At 42.4% G+C, this 24,011-nt stretch overlaps 1 protein-coding gene across 1 annotated transcript in view; it reads left to right on the top strand.

The window, feature by feature from the left end:
- USPL1 (ubiquitin specific peptidase like 1) overlaps window positions 1-24,011 on the top strand; it is a 40,499-nt gene that overhangs the window by 348 nt on the left and 16,140 nt on the right. The window contains exons 2-5 of the mRNA XM_021709965.1: window positions 3,561-3,689; window positions 12,308-12,947; window positions 17,810-17,923; window positions 23,094-23,223. Of these exons, the coding sequence (XP_021565640.1) occupies window positions 12,623-12,947; window positions 17,810-17,923; window positions 23,094-23,223 (569 nt within the window). The 5' untranslated portion in view covers window positions 3,561-3,689; window positions 12,308-12,622. The remainder of the gene's footprint in view (window positions 1-3,560; window positions 3,690-12,307; window positions 12,948-17,809; window positions 17,924-23,093; window positions 23,224-24,011) is intronic.

The raw sequence follows: 24,011 nt of genomic DNA, 5'->3' as shown, positions 1-24,011 counted from the left end.
AGTTGGGGGTCCACACACGCTTTCGGACGCAGAGAGGTAAACGCTGAAGAGAAACCAGAGTTTGTGTTCGTCGGCCGAGGGCCGTGGCGATGGGGTCAAGGGTCAGCGGACCTCGCGCCCCCTCCCCTCGGGCTGCCCAGGATGGGGCTCGAAACTCACCTGGCTGTGTCCTGCCCGTCTGCGATTCGGGACGGCGGGGTGTGATGCCCAGGCAGGACCGGGCGTCGACAGCCGACCCCGACCGCGACCCCGACCCCGGGCCTCCCGGCCGTCGTGGCCTGGGTCTGCAGGGCTGGCTACCACTAGGCCCTGCGTCCAGCCCGCGCTGCCCTGGGCGTCCCCGTTCTGCACGCGGGGCTGTGACTTGGGCTTGATCGTCTACCTTTCGCCATCCCCAGGGCCGGCCTGAAGCATCCGTGGTGCTGTCACTGGGCTGATCGTTCCCCCGAGGGCGGCGGGGTCATCCGTGGCTCACAGAGGCGTCGAGAGGGATGTAAGAGGAACAGCCAGGGGTGAAGTGCAGGAGGAGAGGCCTGGAAAGCCGGGCTGGTCTCAGTGCAGTGGGCTCCAGGCCGCAGGGCTGCCTTTCGGACCGACTCTTGGGACGGACTTTTCTCTCATCAGGCTGGATGTTAAACGGGGCAGTGACAGACGCAGGCTCACCTGATAGGAGCATCGCTTTGACAGTGCTGTGCAGTGGGATGGGTAGGAAAGAGAGGTGGGGATTGGAGTCCTTTCCAGAGAACTGGGGGCTTATTGGGTGAAGGAGGGAGAAATGGAACAGTGGAGAGCGATTCGAGCTTTCTAGGCTTTGTGTTTGGAAGGAGAGAGATGCCAAAATGTAGGTGCGATACAGGGAGAAGGAGCAGGTAGTTTTTGGAGGGAGGAAGTGCAGTGATTAGGGGACAAATTAAGTTTTAAGACCCAACCCAGGATTTTGTATATAGGACAGAGGCAAATTCTGTTTGAAAGAAGACCTGGAGAAGCCCACCCGTGGTATTTTTTTATGAGCTGCATATGGACTCAGGGACCTCTGCTATTTTTTAAAATGAATCGTCTTTGAGGGGGATTCTGTGCGTTTGGGATTTCAGCCACCACCCTCCCTGCTTTTCCCATGGAAATGTTTGGTGGTGGGATCAAGAGAGCAGATAGGAAGGCTCCTTTTGTTTTGCTTTTGTAATTGAGAGAGCGAATGAGAAAAGTAGAAAAGTTTTCTAGATTCCCTTGGGCAGGTGGAGATTTCATCAGAAAAAATTTATTCCAGGTAGCTGCCAGTTTCTCTTGTGAGCCTTCAGGTCTGCTCTCCTGATCCCACCACCAAACATTTCATAACGATAGAAGGTGTGCTACAGATTCTACGTGGAGCGAAGTATGAAATTGGCATCAGATAGTGGCTTTAGTTTAGTATCTATCAAGACTTAAGCTTTTTACATGCATTGTCTCATTTTATTCTTAGAAGAAACTAGTTGTACAAGTAAATTCCTGGGCCCAGAGCTGCAGATGCGAAGTCCATGCCTTGTCCTGCTCTGGCACTCTGGAAGTTAGACTCTTTCCTACGTGGGAAAGGAGTCTCCTTTTGTAAATGGATTATAATTAGAAGTAGCTAAAGGTAGTAACTTGTCTGTGAGGAGCCTAAGATGAAAAAGTTAACACCAGCCGTTTTCAGTGGGGTGATTTTGCCTCCCGGGGACATTTGGTGATATCTGGAGACATTCTTGGCTGTCACATCTGGTGGCTAGAGAGGTCAGTGGTGCTGCTAAATGTTCTATATTGCATAGGATAACCTTTACAAAGAATTATTTGGTCCAGAATGTCTGTAGTGCTGTACAGTTGAGCAACCCTGTCTTATGGTTATTTACTCAGGAATAGGAAATTGAGATTCACTGATTTTTTTTTTTTTTTGAAAAGCGTCTTTATTTTTGAAACGCTTTCTTGACTTGAAAGGTTTGCGAAGTTTTTGTAGCTGGAACAGAACAGCATAACTAGTTTGTAAAGCGAATCCGTAAGCCATTAATTCCCAGGAGATGGTGTTGTAGACATGAATTCTTAGACTTGGGAAAGACTTATGCTTGGAATTACTCACAACATTTCTGCTAAGTGAAATTCACCTTGGTCTAATTATCTCCTGTATCTGGTTTCCCTGCCTTGTAAATCCATATTTAAATTGCTCTTAGCACTTATTTTTTCCTTACACTGAGCTCTGGTCTCTCATATTAGTGACTTTGACTCTACCGAGTGTGGCTGTCTGTGGGACTATCCTCAAAACGAGCTTGTCACATGGAATATGTACTATGACAGTGTTTATGCTTTTGTTCTGCTACAGATCGCTTATAAATAACAGAAAATAGTAATTTATTGGCAGCTTTTAAAAACTAGCATTTTCCCCGCCTGGTGAAATATTCTTGGCAGTTGAAAATTATAGGGATGTGTGGGCTTTGCAGTTCACTGACTCCTTTGTCCTTGTCAAATAATGGCACGATGGTTCTGGGATTTTTTTTTGATTCTTTCTCATTATATGCCAGTGCATTTGTTTTAAATTATGTATAGGCTATAAAACCTTACGTTTCCAAACTCTGGTCCATATAGTTTGCTTTAAATAGTGGCTACCCCAAGTTTTGTTTACTTTTGTTCACAAATGAGTCTGCTGCAAAAACTGGTCCTATTGTCCATCTCTGCCGTCTAGACGCCCATAAATTTGCTATATTTATAAAATAGGTATTGTTTTCACTTCAATATCATAATTTTAGAATATGTTTATTCTAGGACATGTAGCCCTCAGACTATACTTAATGTAAACATCTTATAAAATAGCATAGCTCTTTTTTAGAGTAAATAGGATTTTTATTTAATTGTCTATTGACTTTTTTTTTCCAGGGTTCATTGAAAAAATCCTTAGTGATATTGACATGTTTCAAGTGACATAAATTAGCCAATGACTCGGAATGATGGATTCCCCGAAGATTGGAAATGGTTTGCCAGTGATTGGACCAGGGACTGATATAGGGATATCTTCACTCCACATGGTGGGGTATTTGGGAAAAGTTAGTGAACTTATGTTTTGCCTCAGTGCAAAGTTGTTTTACTTTTCTCGTATTTTTGAGACTTAAATTCGATTTTAATGTTACCAATTAACTTCTAAAAAACTGTATCTTCCACGGAAATCTTATGGCAATGGCGAAAGATTGTTTTAATGTGTTTATTTCTCTGTTTTATTGATACGTGAAAATAAAAATAAAACATAGACCTTATGGTTTACTACTCTTTGAAAATATAGAATATGCATTCTTCCTGGCAGTCGATGTTAATTTTTTCTTGCAAGTAAAATTGATGCTATTTGTAACACATAAATTTAATATTTAAAACTATAACATTATTTTTGAAATAATAGCTGTATTTAAAGGCTTGTGTACATTTCTTTTGTTTGCCATGTCTAAAATATTTTGTCAGGATGCTTCTAGTTGAAAATTATAATTTTTTCTGGTTACCTTTCCATTTAACTTGTTATAATTTGATATATTCTAGGAATGTCTGTATTCTAATTTGCTTTATTTCTCTTTTAGAATTATGACTCAGCTAAAGTTGCATCAGATGGCTATTGCCCTGCTTGTAGAGAGAAGGGAAAGTTGAATGCCTTAAAGACTTACCGAATTAGTTTTCAAGAATCTGTCTTTTTGTGTGAGGATTTGAAGGTAAAGTACTAAGCTTGTGTTGTGTACCGGCTTTGGCCTTTTGCTCTTTTTGTCACTGTTTGAATTTTTACTCATTTTGTATTTTCTAGGCTAGATTTGTAATATACAAGCAATGAGTTTTTAAATCTGTCTGGTATACAATTTTATATAAATATATGTTATTTTCCATTTGGTTTTCTGAGTTTTTGCATAAAGATGTTTATTTTTATTGCCATTTGACTTATGAGAAGAGAAAGTACATTTCAAGATTGATTTTTGTTTTAATAACTTGGTGGGAGGGGGGTCCTTGCTAACTGTTAACATATAGTAGTTTCTCTTTCATCTCTTTGGTTTAACTTTCTTTGTATCACTGGAAAAGTTACTAATCTCTAATGTATGGGAGAGTGTTTTGGAGATTGGTTAGACCCAAACCAATATGTATGCTGTCACCTAAACAGTATGTACTTAAAGCTTTGAAAAGCTCTACATAGGCCACGCATGGTGGCTCTTGCCTCTAATTCCAGCACTTTGGAAGTCAAGATGGGAAAATTGCTTGAGGATAGGAGTTTGAGACCAGCCTGGGCAACATAGTGAGACCCCATCTCTACAAAATTAATTTTAAAAGTTACTGGGTGTGGTGGCTCACACCTATAATTCTAATTACTCTAGAAACTGAGGCAGGAGGATTGCTTGAGCCTAGGAATTAAAGGTTATAGAGGTATGATTGTACCCCTACACTCCAACCTGGGTAACAGAGCGAGACCCTGTCTCTAAAAACAAAGCAAAACAAAACAAAACAAAAATTAAAGTCTAAATACCTTTTAGAATTAATATGGTAATTTGTACTCACCAGTACAACTTCTGTATGGGAGTTCATGAAATTCTGTAATGTTCTGCATTTTATTGCACTTAACAGTTCACAAGCCTGTCTTATACATATTTAATTTTCAACACTTTGCAAGATAGGTGTTCCTGTTTTATGAGTAAGAAAATAGCTTCAGAGAATGTTTGGAATGCCATCTTCTAACTTCAGATCTGTTTAATCCAGCTAACCTGTCATCAACAGCACTGGGAGTGCTTTTAAAAACTTTCTGGGCCTCACCCTCAGAGGCACAGAATTGGCCCCGAATTTAGTAGTTTTGTAGCCTTTGAGGATGAGTCTGATGATCATTGAAGTTTGGAAAATACAGACTAAACCACATGGTAAATGATAGATGCTTTTACTGGGTATCATTTGAAGAAAAACTATCCCTGGCATGTCTGCAAATATAAACATTTTTCTTCATGGCTTTATCCAGTACTTTTTTCTGAGTGCTGCTATGTTGGCACTCTTCCACTCACAGTGCTAGGGTACCATAATGAATCAAAATGTCCTGATTTTAAGGAAGTTGCCTTCTAGAGTGGGAAAGACAATAACCGAATAAAGTGTGTGTTTTTGTGGTACTGATGAAAAGTGCTGTGGAGAAGTTAAGTAGTGGGGACTGGAATGTGGGGGAGGAGGCGTTTGCAGTTTTAAACAGAGCCCTGAGGCGAAAGCTTCCTTGAGAAAGTGAAATTTGAACTAAGGCCTAACTGAGCTGAGGAGGAGTGAGCCTTTCAGGCAGGGGTAGAAGCAAGCTCCAGGAAAGCCCTGAGGGAATGAAGGCGGTCTGTCATGTTGGTGCAGCTTCGGGCAGAGTGATGGAGAGAAGGCAGGTCAAAAGAATAAAGGAGCTGGACCACGCAGGCTCTTACGGGCATCGCAGGGTCTCTGACCTTTATGCTGGGTGACATGAGGAGCTGTGGCTGGCGCTGGCGGAGGAATGGCATCGTCTGACTTAAGTGCGAAAAGGGGTACTGTGCTGGCTTGTAGAAAATGTATGTCATGGGCAAGACCTGACACAGGGAAACGAGGTGTGATGTAATAAGAAATATATCTGGTCCTCAGCCTGAGTTCCTGCCATAGAGCTAAAACTCTTGGCATTTCCTGAGTGGTGAGAGTCTTTTGTTCATAATGAGTCCCTTTGCTAACAGGAGGGTTTATACTAATGAGGTGACATAAGGTGGAGCCCTAGATGGCTTTAACTGAGGTCAGTCCCCAGAAAGACCTAGTGGTTAGAGAAGTCCAGGGTTACAACCTTGAGCCCTTCCCCTTCCCCTCCAGGGAAGGAATTGCGGGTTGGAGAGCAAGCTTTATCAAAACGCCAAGATTTGGATTTGATGAGCTTCCAGGGTGTGGGAGGTCCCACCCCCTTCTCTCCCCCCATACCTTACCCTGTCCTTCTCTTCATCTGTATCCTTCATAATATCCTCTAGGATAAACCAGTAAACATGAGTGTTTGAGTTCTGTGGCTTATCCTTGCAAATGGTACCCACGGAGGGAGAGTGAGAACCCCAGTTTGTAGCCAGTTAAATAGGTGGCTTGGACTTGGGTTTGGCATCTGAAGTGGAGGCAGTCTCGTGAGCCCTCAGCCTGTGTCTGTCTCCAGGTAGATAGTGTCAAAATTGAACTGAAGTATAGGATACTTGGTTGGTACCCACTGGAGAGTGGCTTGGTGTCAGGAAACTTCCCCCACACCTGGTCACAGAAGGCGACTCTGAGGGTAGACTATGTGAAAGTTGTCACAATCAAAGTGGGAGTCACTTATGTCAAAACATACACATACACACACACACACACACATATAAAACCTGATAAATAGAGCCAAGGAAGCTAGGAAGAGAGGATTCTTAGGCCTGATAACAAAAACTATCACAAAACACTGCAAAACTGCAGCCTTACATGAAGGCCGTTACATTCTTAGACGGAAAATACTTAGGTCAGGTCACCTGCCCAGCAAGCCTAGCCAGCCTCGAACACTGGCATCACCCTTGTCACTGACCCTTGTAGCCAAGGATAATTATTAATAATCTCAGAACAGTTATACAATGTTTGTCTTTCTTTACCTCCCTGAATACATGCATAGTTTACTGCGGCACATGTATTTCCCTTGTAATGCGTTCTTCCCATGTAGGTGTCATTTTCTTCCAGAGAGCTTCTCTCTGTTACTCAGGTTGCCGAGGAGAGAAGAAAAACGTCTGTATTTCCCCTTTGGACTAGTTGGAGGACTAGTATTCCAGGGGCAGAGGTGACGAGTCGTGGTTGGATTCTGTTTATACTTTGAAGGTGAAATGCCACAGGATTTGCTGAAAGATGAGGAGACAGGGTTGGAAAGAGGAATCAAGGATGATTCTAAGATGTTCCATCTGAGCAGTTGGAGGAGTGGAGTTACCAGTTACCGAACTGCAATCCCTTTAAGGAGCAAGATTAGGAGGTCAGGACCATGTGAGCTCGAGATGTCTGTCTAACATCAGTGGGTGTGTGGAGTAAACAGTAGCATCTAGGAGGGGGGACTCAAACCCAGGATTGTCTTCTGGAGGGCAAGCCCTTTGTAGCCCAGGCTTCCCTCACTAGGTACGTGTTCTAGGAACCTGTCAGCACCAGCAAGCATTGTTGTGAGAGGCTGCGTTTGGCTTCGGTGAATTTTTTTTGGTCAATTTCAACGTGTTTGCACATTTCATGGTGGATGATTTCCAAGTGCACCTGCCCACACTGCACTGAGTGTTCATCTGTTTTTGACCAAAACTGACTTGACCCCCATGCCCACCGTCCCTATTCACTCAATCTTACCCTCAGTGACATTTTTTTCCCCCCTGGATCCAAAAAGTCCTCCAAGGGAATCATTTTGCCCATGTGGAAGAGGTAAAACAAAAAGCGGCAGAAGCACCAAATGGCATCAAACAGACAAGCTCAAAAACTTGTGGAAAATGAGTCCCGATAGGTGTATTGCATCAAGCAGAGAGTACTTTGGAGGTTTAAGCATACAAGAATAAATACACAGCCAGGCGTGGTGGCTCATGCCTATAATCCCAGCACTTTGGGAGGCAGGGACGAGAAGATTTTCTTGAGCCCAGGGGTTCGAGACCAGCCTGGGCAACTTGGCAAGACCTCGTCTCCACAATAAATCAAAAAGATTAGCTGGGGTGGTGGCAAATGCCTGTGGTTCCAGCTACTTGGAAGGCTGAGGTGGAAGGACCGGCTGAGCCCAGAAGATGGAGGCTGCAGTGACTGTGAGTGTGCCACTGCACTCCAGCCTGAATGTCAGACTCTGACACAAAAAAAGGAAAGAATAAATACACAGTTTTTAATAAGTTCCAGGGATTTTTGAGTTCATCTGCATCTGGCATGGGATAGAGTTGAGAGATTGACGATTCAGATTTGGTAGTCGTGAGCATGTAGGTGACTGCACCGTAAGTGGAGGAAGAGGTCCAGGGGTTGAGTGAGTCCAGACACGCTGGCATTAAGAGGCTGAGGAGATGGGCTGGGACCACGGAGGAGTCTGAGGCCAGGACATGAGGCAGGAGGGAAAGCAGGCAGGAGTGTGCACTGTCCGGAAGCGGGAAAGGAGGGGAAGAGGATGGCGTTGCTGTCAGATGCTGCTGGGAGTCAGGGAAGGTGAGGACACGCAGTTTGGAGTCTGCTGCGATCTAAATTACACAGAATAACTTGGAAAACCCCTTTGAATCAGATTGCAGATTTTATGTTAAAATGCTGCTTGATTTGTCAAAAACACTAATCTTCAGGTCTGTGGTTCAAAATTGATTCCCAATTGAAACTCTCAAGTGTTTTCAAAGATTGAAAGTTTTAACTTGTCCTTCTTTTTGGAATAGTCCATTATTCAGGGTTCATTTGGAGTATTTCATTATTCAGTGGTTTTTTGTTTTTTGTTTTTGATTCAGAGTCTCATTGTCACCCAGGCTGGAGTGTCGTGGCACCATCATGGCTACTGCAGCCCCAACCTGCTGGAATCAGGTGATCCTTTGGCCTCAGCCTTGCAAGTAGCTGGAACCTCAGGTGTGTGCCACCGTGCCTGGCTAATTTTTTTTCTTAACTTGTTCTTTTCTTTCATTTTTTCTGGCTGATTTCTTGTTTTATTGTAGAGATGAGGTCTCACCATGTTGCCCAGGTTGGTTTTGAACCCCTGGGCTCAGGCAGTCCTCTCACCTCAGCCTCCCAAAGTCCTGGGATTATAGACGTGAGCCACTATGCCCAGCTGCAGTTCCTTTAAAAAAGAATAAACAACCACAAAATTTATAATGAAGGTTTTTTAAGTCATTAGTGTTAAGTCACTAAAGCAAACACTTATTTTCTTTCTTCATTTGTAAAATGAGTATAATTTATTTTAATAACTTGTCTTTGGCCAGACCTTGCAGATAATTAGTTACCCAGATTGAAGATGACATGGTATGTTTTCCATATTTGTATTTTACAGAAATAAAATCAGGAATTTATTTATTTAAGATGTTTCAAAAATCAGTGAAAGAGACGGCATTGGGTTTTTTCCAGCATTTGCTTTTAAATGATATTAGATGGTAGTGCTTGGCTAGAAAATTAATGCTTTGTGTGTATTTTTGTTACTTTTTTTGAAGACGAGTTAAAAGCTTTATTTTGGTTATAAAAATGATACATGCTCACTGTGAATAAAAACAAATATAATGAGATAAATTGAAAATCTGGAAGCATTAATTCATAAAAGGGAGTAATTAGGGCAGGGTCAAATGATCCTTTAGGTGGGCCCTATGGTGGGAGCACAGATGACATGAAGGAAAGTCAGCAAGGACCTTTACAAAGTGGGTGGAAGCTGTCCAGGGCACCAAGTTTTTCATCCACAGGCCCCTTATGGCTTATTGTTGGTGTTAGTTACATCCGGGTACAGGCAGGATGTTCACACCGGGATCTGGACTGCTTGAGATTGTTGAAGGGTTTTTGTTGCTGGGTTTGGGGTTTTTTGGTTTTTTGGTTTGTTTCTTTGTTGATTTTTTTTTTCTTTCTTTCTAAAAAAATTTTTTAATTTGTAAATTGTGATAAAACATATACAATTGATCATGTTAGCCATTTTTAACTGTGGAATTTAGGAGCATTCACTGTATTCCCATTGTTGTGCAACAGAGCTCTGGAACTTTTTTTCATCTTACAAAACTGAAACTCTACCCATTAAACAACAACTTTCTATTTTCCCTTCCCCAGCTCCTGGCATCCACCATTCTACTTTCTGTTTCTACAGAGCAGACTGCTCTTAAGTTCCTCCTGTAAATGGAGTCATACAGTATTGATCTTTTCTGTGGCTGGCTGACTTAGTGTGGTGTCCTCAAGGTTCATCCTTGTTACCGCATGTGGCAGGAATCCCTTCGTTTTTAAGGATGAATAATATTTCATTGTATGTATACACTGTATTTCCTTTCTTTTTTTTTTTTTTAAGATAGGATCTTATGTTCTTGCCCAGGCTGGAGTGCAGTGGTGTCATCATAGCTCACTGTAACCCCCAACTCTTAGGCTAAAGCAATCCTCCTGCCTCAGCCTCCTTAGTAGCTAGGACTACAGTTGCAAGCCACGCCTAGCCAATTTTTAAAATTGTTTTCAGAGATGGGATCTTCCTGTTGCTGAGGCTGGCTTCAAGCTCCTGGCCTTAGATAGTCCTCCTGCCTTGGCCTCCCAAAGTGTTGGGATCATAGGCATGTGCCAGTATGCCCGGCCCTGTATTTTGTTTTTAATCCATTCACCTGTCTGCAGACTTTGAGTTGCTTCCTCTTTTGGGGCATTGTAAGTAACGCTGCAGTGAGTGTGGGTGTGCACTTATCTCATTGAGATCCTTTCAGTTTGGTTTTTTTGGTAGGTACCTCTTTATGATGCTTTGAGTACACCATTGCTGCTATTGATTATAAAATGTCTCCAGTTTTCTGACATTAGGATTTAGGAAGTAATCGCACGGTGTAAAGTTGATGGTTGGGTTGTTAGTTGATGGTGACTTACTGTGCATCGAATTGTAACAGAAGAAACGGGAACTTGTCCATTTGTGCAAAAGAATTTTATAATAAGTGCAGTATTATGAGTGCGTTGTTCAGTTGTGTAGAAGACGCTGTGGGCGGGGGGGAGTTAGTGCATTTTAGTTATCTGTGGCTGTGAAACGAATCGCCTCGAAACTTAGTGGCTTATACATTGCCATGGCTTCACTAGTTATCTCATGATTATGTGGGTTGGCAAGGCCATTCTGCACTGGGCTGGGGCACTGAAGTGTCCACATGACTGGCTGTTGGTGCCTGCTGCTTGCTGGGAGTCCAGCATCAGCAGGGGTCTTAGTTCTTTTCCTGAGGGTCTCTTGATGAGACTGCTTGGGCTCTTCACAGTATGGTAGCTGGGACTGAACAGGAGTGTTCTGGAAGAAGGGCCCCAAGATGCCCATTTAGCCAGTGGGCCCATTAGCGTCATACGTGCTAATGTCCTGCCAGAGCTGGTCATATGGCCAGTGTGACCACACATGTGGTGTGGGGACTGGCTATAGTGGACAAGATTGCCACATGCTGTAGGTCACTGGAGGCAGTCTACCATACTTGGGTAGAAGAAGCATATGCTTATATGCATACCTATGTATATGTATATATTTTAGAGACAGTCCTGCTCTGTCACCCAGGTTGGAGTGCAGTGGTGTGATATAGGTCACTGCAGCTTCGAATTCATGGGCCCAAGAGTCCTTCTGCCTCAGCCTCCCAGGTGGCTGGGATTTCAAGTGTGTACCAATATGACCAGCTAAAAAAAGAAGGCATGTTTTAAATGAAGGAAGTTAGTGTATAGCTTTCTCAGATTTGTCTTATATAATATTCTGGTAGCATTCAAATTTGGGAAAGACTCGCTGATACTTCTAGTGATTTGTTTACATTTTTGATATTTGGCTAAATTATGTTAGTGGACAGTAAGATTTGATGAGGTCATTAAAACATGGCCAGCTTGCCTCTAAACCCAGTAAGGATGCAAAACAGCAGTGCTCTCAGATTCATATTCAATTTCAAAGTTTAGGAAACAGAAATTTCTCCATGTGCCTTTTAAATTAATCAATTACTTTTTCTTGAATCAGGGTCTCACTCTGTAGCAAGGCTGGAGTGCAGTGGCATGATCATAGCTCACGGTAGCCACAACCTCCTGGTCTCAGTCTTTCTACCTCAGCCTCCCAAGTAACTGGGACTCCAGATGTGTGCCACCACACCCAGCTAATTTTTTAAAAAAATATTTTTAGAGATGAGGTTTTACTATGTTGCTTAGGCTGGTCTCAAGCTCCTGGGCTCAAGCAGTCCTCCCCCCATGGCCTCCCAAAGTGCTGGGATTACAGGCGTGAACCACCATGCCTGGCCCATGCTATGTTTTAATATGAAAATGCTTTTCATATTCATATTTTTAGTGTTATGAACTAAACATATGTTTAGTGCTAAAAATATTTATATTTTAGTATTACATGCTTTCCATGTTTTTAGAGTTTCATATTTTTAGTGTTCAGTTTTTTTACTACAGCAGAAATATGTATGTTTTTCTTGTTAGCTTAACCTCATGTAACTCAGATTAAACCCTTGACTCTTTAAATTGACTGTAAAAAATTATTCTTTAGAGGGCCAATTTTTGGATTAAATAGTTGTCTCTACTTCCTCCAGATTTAGGTGGATAAATACACCCACTTGTGTCAAATTAATGCTAAAATTTTATACATAGTTTTCATGACATAGAAACTATAATGTAAAACTTGGGCTTATTTGAATTTGTGTCGTTTTTATCATTTTATTTTTTTTCTTTCCAGTGCATCTATCCTTTGGGCTCTAAATCACTTAATAACCTGATTTCTCTTGATTGGAAAGAGTGTCACTCTGCAAATAAGCCTAAAAAAAGAAAGACCTTGGAAGCCAGCTCTGAAGATTCCCTTCTCTTAGCATATTCCAAAAAGTCTAGAAATCACACCGTTATTGATGGTGAACACATTTTGAACAGCAAACATGACGGAGAAGTTGATGATGAAACCTCATCAGACTCACCTGATGGTGGTGGTCAAGAGAACCCAGTTAGGACAGTGGAGTCCTTGGGGCGGAGTGAGATTGTGGAAGCTCGCCTTGTTGTCATGGCTACTGGACAAGCTCCTGCCACGGGGGATGTCTCTGGAACTGGGGGGCCTTGCCTTCAGAGGGAGGGGCGCACACCCGAGCTGGAAACGCCATTGGAGAGCACACGGCCCTCCCTTCGCCACACTGTGTGTGTCCAGTGGAGAAACGCCCACGCGCTCTGTTGGCTGGACTGTATCCTGTCGGCCTTGGTGCACTTGGAAGGGGTGAGGACCACTGTGATGGAGCAGGGCGCCAAGGAGGAGTCTGTGTTCTGGCGGCTGTTTACAAAATACCATCAAGCAAATCAGCTGCTGCCGGCTGAGCAGCAGAGTGCAGTTGGAGGTGGGCACGCACATTTTCTTTCTCTTAATTCTTAGAGACGGTAATGCTGCGTTTTGTCTCATAGCACATGGGAAAGACACCGTCGGTAGTGGAGCAGGGAGCCACTCAAGATGACGCCACTTACATCATCTCGGGGCAGTCTTCTTCAAAAGTTAACAGCACAGGATAAAGAGGCTGTGGTTGTGTCCGTCTTAGCCTGTCAGGGTATTAGTGGTCGCCATATGGTCCATCCAAGTAAAATCGAAGTTTTTAAACTGAAATGAAAAAGTAAATAAAAATCACCTATGATCCCACAACCCCGCAAATCTCTCATCAAAATAAGGGATTTATTTTTTGCTTGATTTTCTGTGAAATAGATTATCCAGGCTGTGATGAGTTAAAATGTTCTCCGGAACTGCCATTTCCCTGCATGTTCCTCATCCCGTCCCCTCTCACAGACTCCAGAGGAACCATGACCCTGAAGGGTTTTAGCATTCCCTCTCTTTGTTCATCTTGCATATGTTTGTCTAAATAACCCTGCATACTTGGGTCCCTCTTATGCACACTTTCCCTTGGTTTCGTTTAACCTGAGATCATCTTAAGGTCTGAAAGTGGCTGATTACTTGAGAGAGACACCACATCCACATGACTTTTATTACAACATATTGTTAAAATTGTTCCATCTTTTTTTCTTTTTTTGTGTTGGGGATCTCACTCTATTACCCAGGCTGGAGAGCAGAGGCATGATCACAGCTCACTGCAGCCTCGATCGCCTGGGCTCAAGGCAGTCCTTCCACCTCAGCCTCCTGTGTAGCTGGGAGGACAGGTGTGTGCCACCAAGCCTAGCTAATTTTTAGATTTTTGTAGAGGCAGGGTCTTGCTTTGTTGCCCAGGCTGGTCTTGAACTCCTATGCTCAAGCAGTCCTCCCACATCAGGCTCCCAAAGTGCTGGAATTTCAGGCGTGGGCCACCATGCCTAGCCTAATTGTTCTGTTTTATTAATAGTCATTAGTTTTTTACCGTGCCTAATTTAAAAATTAAACCTGACCATGTGTATGTATGAATAGAAAAAAACATAGCGTATGTAGGATTCAGTACTATCCAAGGTTTTAGGCATCCACTGAGGATCTTGGAAGGTGTCCCCCTCGGATAACGGGGGACAGATAGTATTGACTCTTGCATATACTATGTTTTCCTATATGTATGTACTTACTAAAAGGCTTAATTAAGAGTAAATGAAATCTGGCTCAACACATTGCTATCGGTTGGAACACGTTTCTGTACCTCTTCCACCCACAGAGTCACTGCCTTTTTCATAGGTGGCAACTTTTTAATTTGAGATGTAAAAGTGGCATGGATTTTTTTTTTCCATCACCATTTCATTTATTCTTAGATCTTAGCAACCTCAGCAGGAGTTGAGGACTTCTACCTTTCCACTTCCAGGAAGCTCTTGACGGCTTCTCTTCAGCATATTCTAATGGTTGGCCATCATCAGTATTCTTGAGCTTTGGGGCCATTGTAAGGTCAAATCAGGGCGACTTGAGCACAGGCCTTGCAGCACCACGGCAGTAGATCTGATCACCAGGAGGGCAGCTACTAAGTGACTCACGGGCAAGGAGTGTAGACATCGTGCATTCGCTGGACAGAGGAGGGTTCACATCCTAGGTGAACAGCAGGAGGTTTTACCACCCTCCTTCGGATGGCACAAAAGTTAAAATTTCTGGAATTTTCCATTTAATATTTACAGACTGTGGCTGACTTTAGGCAACTAAAGCTTGAGGAAGCAAAACTGCAGATAAGGAGAGACTACTGTGTTGCCTAATTTAGTTTGTTTTGAACTTTATAGAAGGGTTGTTGATGCTGCTTGCAGTTGTGCTTCATTGACTTTTTTTGATATTTAATATTTCTGTTTTGTAAATATACCAACATGTTTACTCATCCATCCATCCGTGGACAGTTAGATTACTTTTTGCAACTATGATTACTGCTGCTGTGACCATTCTTGGGCAGTTCTCCTGAGGCACAGTACAACAAAAATTTCCCTTCTATATTAGCTAAAGGAGTGGAGGCTGAGGCGGGAAGATTGCTTGAGCCCAGAGTTCAAGACCAGCCTAGGCAACATAGTGAGACCTCATCTCTACAAAAATCAAACAGCCATGCATGGTGGCACACACGTGTAGTCCCAATTACTCAGGAGGCTGAGACGGAAGGATTGCTTTAGCCCAGGAGGGAAGGCTGTGGTGAGCTGAGATTGTGCCACCGCACTCTAACCTGAGCGACAGAGTGAGACCTTGACTCAAAAATAATAATACGATAATAATTTTTTCAAAAATGGAATGCCAAATTGTAGACTGTAAGTCCAGATTTACAACATAATGACTGTTGTTTTCCAAAGTGATTGCACCAATCAATACTCCGATGAACTACATACAAGAGTTCTTTCCGTCCATGTAGTCCCCCTTGTTATTTTCACACTTGGAGATTTTTACTGTTTGAGTGGTATAACATGGGCTGTGATTTTGATCTGCCTTTCCCAGATGTTAAAGAGGCTGTCGCACTCCGTGTGTATTGATCATACCTGTTCCCTCTTCTGTGAAATGCCTTTTTGTGTCACATCCCTTCTTGTTCTGTTGGTTGTCATGTTCTTACTGATTTGTATGAGTTTTCATTTTTCCTTGTTGCTATTTTTACGTCAGGTAAATGTTGCTGAACCTCTGTCCAATTTTCAGCTTCTGTTTTCACTTTTTAAAAGCTTTCTTGATTTACAGGGAAGTTTTAGCTTTTCTTTTGGAGCTAGTAACATGTTTGTGACGTTTTCTAGACAGCTGTCTAAGTTCAGAAAATCATTCACTTATATTTTCACTGAAAAATTATAAAAATTATAAAGTTGCTTCTGACATTAGAATTCTTAATTTAGCTGGAGTTACTATTTATGTATTGTGTGAAGATCCATTCTTTTTTTCCATTTGTGCAGCCAGTTTTTCTGGCTTCATTTTTTTTCCTCAGTTGATTTACTATGTCACCTCTGTCATGTGTCACCATTCCATATGTTATATGTGCAGCTGTTCCTTAACTCTCAGCTTTGTTCTCTTGGTCACGATGTCTGTCCCTATGCCAACACTATTTTACTTAGTGGGTTTTTTTTAAAGTTTTGCTGTCTGCTAGGACAAGAATCCTTGCCTTTATTGACGTCTTTTGAAGTTTCTTGGTTTATTTTTTTTTCCTGATCTTACTTGTGCATATATTTTTTGACAGATGTGACATCATACCAAGCTTTCTTCACTTGACATTGTAGATATTTTCTTATTCATTAATGCACTAAAAGGTCATACAACCTTTTATATGGGCTCTGTACATTGAATATTAAGGGTCTTACTCCATGGTTTTCCAGAAGGGTTGTACCAGTACACAATTCTAATTCTACTTCCACTGTGTAGAAGAAAATATCTCCGTGCATTCTAACCACCTTTGGGTATAAACATTTTAAAAGTTATGATTTTGTTAGGCAAGAAATAGTTTGTTTCGGTTTTAGTTTTTTTGAGACTGAATTTTTTTGAATGTGTCAGTCAGTTGCAGTTTTTAAAATTCTGTTTCTCACGTGCTTTTTCCCTTGACTTTTCTTCTGTTTATTTTGTCTAAATTATAGGAGCCCTAGTGACAGTTGTCAGTTGGTTGTTATAGATGAGCAATAATTCAATATGGGAACTAATTTTAATTTTACATTTTTATCTTATATTATTTTTTCTGTGGAATAATTGTAGTTTCTATAACCTAATTCTTAATTATATTTGTTAGAGCTGCATTACTTTGCATCGTAAGGGGTTTTTTTTGTCATGATCAAATACAAATTCTGATTAATGATGACTTATATGATGGGAGAATCCAGATATTTTCATTAGTGAAACAGATAAGCAAAGTATGATCGGGCCTCATGAATTATTTATGAGAGATTTGAGTGAAAAGATCCATTTGTAGCTTAAGAGTAAGTAGAGTCAGATGCATATGGAGGTTTTTATTTGGAATAATTTTCTTATTAATCTTGGATCGTTTCTTGTCATAGTAATTTCATGTTGAGGACTTTTGCCCCAAAGAAGTGACCGAAAACATGGGTAGATATGTGCCCAAAGATATTTGTCATCGTGATGGTATTTATATTCGTGAAAAAAGAAACAAATGTCTAGCAATAGAGGAGTAATGAATAAAACTATGTTTCAGCTGGGCGTGGTGGCACACACTTGTAGTCCCAGCTCCTCAGGGGACCAGCCTGGACAACAAAATCCTGCCACATACACACAAAAAAGCTATGTTTCAGTCACAGTGTAATAATAATTAGCCTGTCAAAGTGGGCAGACCAGATATGCTATTGAGGAAACATGGTGATGATGCCACTGGAGACTCCACCTTACCCCTCAAAAAAACATCGGAGGGAAATACACCAGATGTTAGTTTTGGAAATAATTATAACTTTATTGAGACCCCTTATAAACGTATCTGTTCTTATGACCTAGCTAAGTTCAATAAAAGTTACGCAAGCAGGAATAGCTGATCAGATACCATTTCTGGCATAAGTAATCATTGCACATATGGGGGCTAGCTTCAGCTTTTTTTGAGGTGGGCCCAGTATCCGAAAGGTTAGCTGTTTTATGAGGCCTTTGATGATTTGGGTGAGAACGGCTTTCACTGAGGTGAAAGCACCCATGATTCTGTGTTGATAACACATATTCGGGGAATATATGGTATACTACAGAGGAGGAAGAATTAAGGAAATTTTGTTTTGCTTTTTGTCTCTGTGAAATGTATTGATGATAACTTTCATTCTTGTTAATGTCTCAGTTTTCTGTGGAAAGGTGTTGATGAATTGATAATGTTCTAATTTTTTTTAGATGGAAATTGCGAAAAACCTACTTCAGAAGTCTTTGCAGAAATAGAAGCCTGTCTGAATGAAGTCAGAGATGAGATTTTTATTAGGCTTCAGCCCCAGCTCAGGTGCTCCCTAGGTAAGTAACTGGTGTAACTGAACTGCATTGCTCATCTTCCACGTAGAAATAGGTACATCATAAGGAAACATCATATTGCTTTATTCCTTTGGGTGATCATATTCTTGCGAGGGAGAATCGGGGTGGTTTATGCTGGGAGTCTACTGCTGGTGAAGTGATGGTTGTGCAGAACCATGCCCTGTAAATATGCAGGCTGGTAGCCGCCCTCTCAAGTGGATGCAGTTCTCAGACTCAGGACAATACCTAGGGAGTGTACCTTCCCTAGTAGACAAGTGCATTTTCTCCCTCGACTGTGCACTAAAAAGCACCTAGGGAAGTTTTAAATACATGCCAGTGCCAGGGGCCCAGGCCAGATTAGTTAAATCAGAATCTCAGAGAAGGGGCTCAGGTCATCAGTAATTGCGAGAAGTCCCTGCATGATTCTCATGTGTGGAGAGGGTTGAGAGTCACTGATCTAAACCGGCCATAGTGATTCTGCTTCCCCACCAGTGATTGGTACAGGAATGGTCACGTGGTACAGTTTTGGCTAGTGGGATGTTAAGAGAAATACATTGATAAGCTTCGGGGAAAGCTTCCTCACCTTCACAGAGAGCGAACAGGAGTGGGACCTGCTTTGTCCTCTGTGAATTGGCTTTTGGCCTGTGGGAGCCGAGTGGAGCAAGGGAGTCTGTCTGTCCAGTTCTTTTGAAATTTTTTTGTATTAGGCAAAGGAGCTGCTGGTGAAGTTAGTTATCTTACTTCATTTTATTTTATTTTTGAGAGTGCTGCCTTTTTCTGTTTTCCTTGTATCCCTTATATTAACTCTTCTGTTAATGTTATAGTAGCAGAGTATGGTAGTCCATGTAAGTAATTACCCATGTTAAATTATGGAACGTAATCAGGGCCTTCTAGCTTTCCTCTCAGTGAGTGGCATTCATTTCATAAGACACAAAACTATTCTATTGGGAAGCATGGCATCTTCTGGACACACCAGAGAGCTTTTGCCTTATTTCCTTGGTCCATGGTCTACCCACTAGTCTACTTTTTAAAAAATACAGTTTTAAAAATTGGAATATAATAGTTGGCCAGATGTGATAGCTCAAGCCTGTAATCTCAGCACTTTGGGAAGCCAAGGATCGCCTAGGGGTCTAGGGGTTCGAGACCAACCTGGGCAATTCGGTGAGAACTCATTTCTAACAACAAAAAAATTAACTGGGTGTGGTGGCGCCCGCCTGTAGTTCCAGCTACTTGGAAGACTGAGGTGTGAGGATCGCCTGAGCCCAGCAGGTCGAGGCTGCAGTGGCCATGCGCGTGCCACTGCACTCCAGCCTGGGTGACAGAGTGAGACTCCAACTCAAAAAAAAAAAAAAGAAATATAATAGTTTTACATCCACTTTGTCCTGGACTCCTAAATATTAAAGTTTACTCTGTTCTTATAATAATCTGATTTTCCGTGTGTCAGATCTCTGGCATTGCCTCTGCTAGGTCTAAAGAACTGTTGTAATGTATCATCAGGTAGGATCTTAGATGGAATCAATCTTCTGTTTACTTTTAATCGAAATATAATTTACGTATAGTAAAGCCCTTTGTAAATGTGGGAAGTTGTGTAACCATCACCATGATCACGACATGGGACAGTTCTGCCACCCTCAACACCTTCACAGGGCTCCTTCCATGGCTCGACTAACCACTGATCTGTTGGGCGAATACTCATGTCAGAAGCCTTTTCCATAAGGTCCCTAGTGACGAGACTTCAGGCTTTCATGCTGCGTTGAGCATGTGTCATCTCCCTCCTCCGGTTACCTGAGCTGTGTGGCTCAGGATCTCTATACCAGGTTCCAGTTGAAAGAATGGTTTCTCCCCAGTCTGATCCCACTGCCCTTCCTGTTCCTGAGAATTCTGTCTGGACTGAGGTTGCATCTTGTGCTCCCATCACCACCTTGGGCGTGGCCTTCTGTGTAACTGAGAAGGAGTTTGTAAATGATGATTCTTTGTCATCGTAGCAGTTGGGCAAGCAAGGGGCTCTTTCCGTAGCAGGGTTCTTCTTGTTTGTGCTGCCAATTCAACAGCGATCTGTGCAGTATCAGAGCTCAAGGTCTCACTAATGAAACCGAATCCTTGTTCCAGAGAGCACTTTGAAGGCTGTTTGTTGGCATTCTGAACATTAACATTTATTTTCAAGTACTGGAGACATGGAAGCAGAATCTGTGCCAACCGAATGTTAGTTAAGATTTTACATTCAGTGTCTTTATTATTTTCTCCGTGTTCTTGAAAACACGCTGTTTTTTTTGCTCTCCCTCCCTGCAGTTTAAGAAATAAAACATCTTAAGTGCAGCTGAAGTCCCCTGTGTACCGTTCCCTAGTCTTTCCTTATGTCCCCACAGAGGTACCGACTCTCTTCAGTTTGGTGTTTTCTTTCCCTTCAGTGTCTGTATTGTTTTAAAGCCAAAGCTAATATTGCTGTGGTTTCTGCTTATTTATGTGAGTCTAGAGAGTCAGTTCCTCTGCATATTGTGTGTGGTGTGAAGCCACACAGGTCGAACAGTGTCGAGTCGAGATCAGAAGTGCCTCCTTTGGCAGCTTTCTATGGCAGTGGAGGCAGTGGTGCAGATGAATGGAGAAGGGAAAGGTGTCAGGTACATGGTGCTGGGGGAAGCCTGGATTCCCACTTCACACCATCGTCAGAAAGAAACTTCAGCATGTTCAAAGACCTACACGTCAGCCAGGCGCAGTGGCTCGTGCCTGTAATTCCAGCACCTGGGGAGGCTGAGGTGAGAGGATTGCTTGAGCCCGCGGGTTCGAGACCAGCCTGGATAATTTGGCAAGACCGTATCTCTACAGTCAATCAAAAAAATTAGCTGGGCGTGGTGGCCCCTGCCTGTGGTTCCAGCTACTTGGAAGGCTGAGGCAGAAGGATTGCCAGAACCCAGCCAGTCAAGACTGCGGTGACTGAGTGTGCCACTGCACTCCTGCCTGGGCGACAGAGTGAGACTCCAACTCCAAAAAAAAAAAAAAAGTCCTAAATGTGAAAGGCAGTTATAAAACATCAGGAGAAAATATAGGTGAATATCTCTATCACTTCAGACTGGGGGAAATTTTCTTTAAAATTATCAAGATTGGTAAATCGGATTACATTGAGGTTTAAAACTTTGGGGCAACAATAAAACAAAGAAATAATATTCAGGATACCTTATAAAGAACTCTTTTATGCTAGTCAAAAAAAGATAGACAACCTGATAGAAAAGTGGCCAGAAAGCATTTAATGAGCAATTAACCAAGGGAAAAAATGTGAATAACTAGTTAGCCAAGAGCCACTGAAAGGCTTGTATCATGACAAGTGAGGGTATTTTAGGGAAGTGCACACATGAGGTTAGAGGTTAGGGTGGGGAGTCAGAGTTCAGAGGCCACTGAACTCATCTAGGCAGAGGATTATACAAGTGGAAATTAGGCATTGGAATGTGATCTCTTTATACTTAGTATCCGTAAACTTTGTAATCAGAGGAAAAATAATTCAGTTCAATTTAGGAGCTATATAAATGAGCTGAAATGATCTGTAATCGTAGAACTTATTTAACTGTGTTTTGAGCTTTCAGGATATTCTGATTCACTTGAGAACTTTATTGTATTTTAGACCTGAAGAGTGTATGTTGTCATTGTTCACAATGCACATTTTTTTGCTAATTACTATGCAGCTACAATAGAGTAAGCTTTTTTTTTTTTTTGAGTCGCGCAGTCTCACTCTGTTGCCCTGGCTGGAGTGCAGTGGCATGTTCATGGCCACCACAGCCTCGACTTGCTGGGCTCAGGCAATGCTCTTGCCTCCGCCTCCTAAAGTGCTGGGATTACAGGCGTGAGCCACTGTGCCTGGCTTAGAGTAAGCTTTTAAAGGCTGATGACTAATTACAAAGTTGTGCTGTACTGCCTGCTGTTTACGTATACAGTGTTGTGTATTTTCATTTCTAGGAGATTGATTTCTATTTGTGAAAACCATTTGTTTTGGTTTCATGTTTTGATACAAAAATAGCAGTAGGACTATACCACAAAGGTGACTATTAAAATAGCCTTTGTAACTGCGGACATTTATAGAATGTGCTTAGGCAGTAACACCTACTGTCTGCCTTGGGGGTCCTGCCAGGCTAACTGTTCCTGGCTGTGGTCCAGGCAACTGGAGTTCCAGGCCCTGGGGAAGAATGAACCAGGAAAGTGAGGTTGTGTCTGGGGGAAGGGAGAGAATGGGATGGAAGGAGCTAGAGTTTCTCTGGGGCCCAATTAGTAAGGGAGCATCTAAGTTCCTCTGAGGATAGGAAGGAGAGAGGAACCAGTTGGAGGAAGGAACGTAAGAAGAATATGAATCCTCCTCCTTAACTTAGCTTGCTGATCTCAGAGTTAGAAGCCGCATTCACTGTTCAGTTTTTACTGACAAAACCCAGATCTCGTCTAGCCCTAAAGTTGTTGAGATCTGATTGTTAAAGGAAGGGATTAGGCTGTGCAGTGTTTCACACTTATAATCCTAGTGCTTTAGGCCCAGGTGGAAAGGTTGCTTGAGGCTAGGAGTTGGAGACCAGCTTGGGCAATGGAGCAAGATCTGGTCTCTACCAAAAAGAAATGTTTAAGATAAGGAAAGGATTAGACAGAAAAGGTTAAGAAAAGTGGTAGATGAAGAGTCCACAGATTCAAGGCCAGTCCTTTAACCCTGTATGCTATGCTGTGTCCAAATGGAACAAGAGAATTGGAATAGAAATGGTGTTTTAATGGTTTTGCCCAATTCTGATATTAATCTATAGTGTTTTCACCAGTTAACTTCTTTTTGTATCTGTAGCAAACCATTTACATAATTTTTGTTTTAATATACTCTAAGGCTGTTATATTTCTGAGGATTTTTTTTTCCTGAGAAAAGCAGGAAAGATCTGAGAAGACAGTATGAGTCTTTCTTGTTTTTTGCCTTAAGAGGTTTTCATAAATGTCCGCCAAGAAAAATGAAAGAGACTGAGGTGATAATTAAATCTTTCTGCTGGACATTTTTAGAAGAGTGCTTTAGAATTTTCCCCCGCCCAAACTGTGAATGACTTACTCATCCTGTATTCACATCTATTCATGCTGTAAAGACAGTGAGAAGACAGCGGTTCAGAGCTCCGCTTTCCTTTTACAGTTGTTTTAATTATGAGCAACAATCTTCCCTTTCTTTTCGCAGGTGACATGGAAAGCCCCGTGTTTGCATTTCCTTTGCTCTTGAAAATGGACCCCCGCGTTGAAAAGCTCTTCCTCTTTTCTTTTTCTTGGGACTTCACATGTTCACAGTGTGGACACCAGTATCAAAACAGGTTAGTTTGTGCTTTTCAGGGTGGGTTTGCTGCATTGAAAATGGTTTTCAGTCCTATAGCTGGAATAAAACCTGCCCCTCTTGTAGCACTGCTCTCTCTCAGATGTCTTCTACCCAAGGCAGAATTTCTCACCACATCAAGTCTCTTCACCAGTGAGGTTAAAATGACAAACATGAGCCCCAGACATGGTGGCCCGCTTGCTTCTCTAAACTGGAAAGTCAGAGACACGTGGCATGATTGATTGCGGGCAGAAGTTAATTCTTAAGAAGTTCTTCACTGGGAACCCGGGACTTGTTAGTGGAATGGCTGCAGGGCTGGGCCCACCTGTGCCCAGGTCGAGCCTGAGGGGAGTGATGTCCCAGGTTGGCCACCCACGACCCTGCTCCAGGCTCCAACCCCTGCTCAGGACTTGTCCAGGGTATGTGCTTATTGTCCCTGAGTGTGTGTCGTCCTAGGATGGCACGTACCCCTCCTCCAGAGTCCCGCTGAGTAAGAATACCCCTCAGAATTCCTTGAAACTGTGCATTTTGTTTACTCCTCTATTGATACTAGGGTTTGTTTTTGTTTTTTTGAGTTGAAGTCTCACTCTGTCACCCAGGCTGGAGTTCAGTGGCACTCTTACGGCCCCTGCAGCCTCGACCTGCTGGGCTTAGGTGATCCTTCCGCCTCAGCCTTCCAAGAGGTGGAACCACAGGCATGCACCATCTTGCCCTGCTAATTTTTTGATTTATTATAGCGATGAGGTCTTGCCATGTTGCCCAGGCCAATCTCTAACCCTGTGGGCTCAG

Source organism: Carlito syrichta, unplaced genomic scaffold (genome assembly GCF_000164805.1).
Source record: "Carlito syrichta isolate Samal-C Ts95f unplaced genomic scaffold, Tarsius_syrichta-2.0.1 Scaffold287787, whole genome shotgun sequence".
Lineage (NCBI taxonomy): Eukaryota > Metazoa > Chordata > Mammalia > Primates > Tarsiidae > Carlito > Carlito syrichta.
This window is presented reverse-complemented; position numbering and strand designations above follow the sequence as displayed.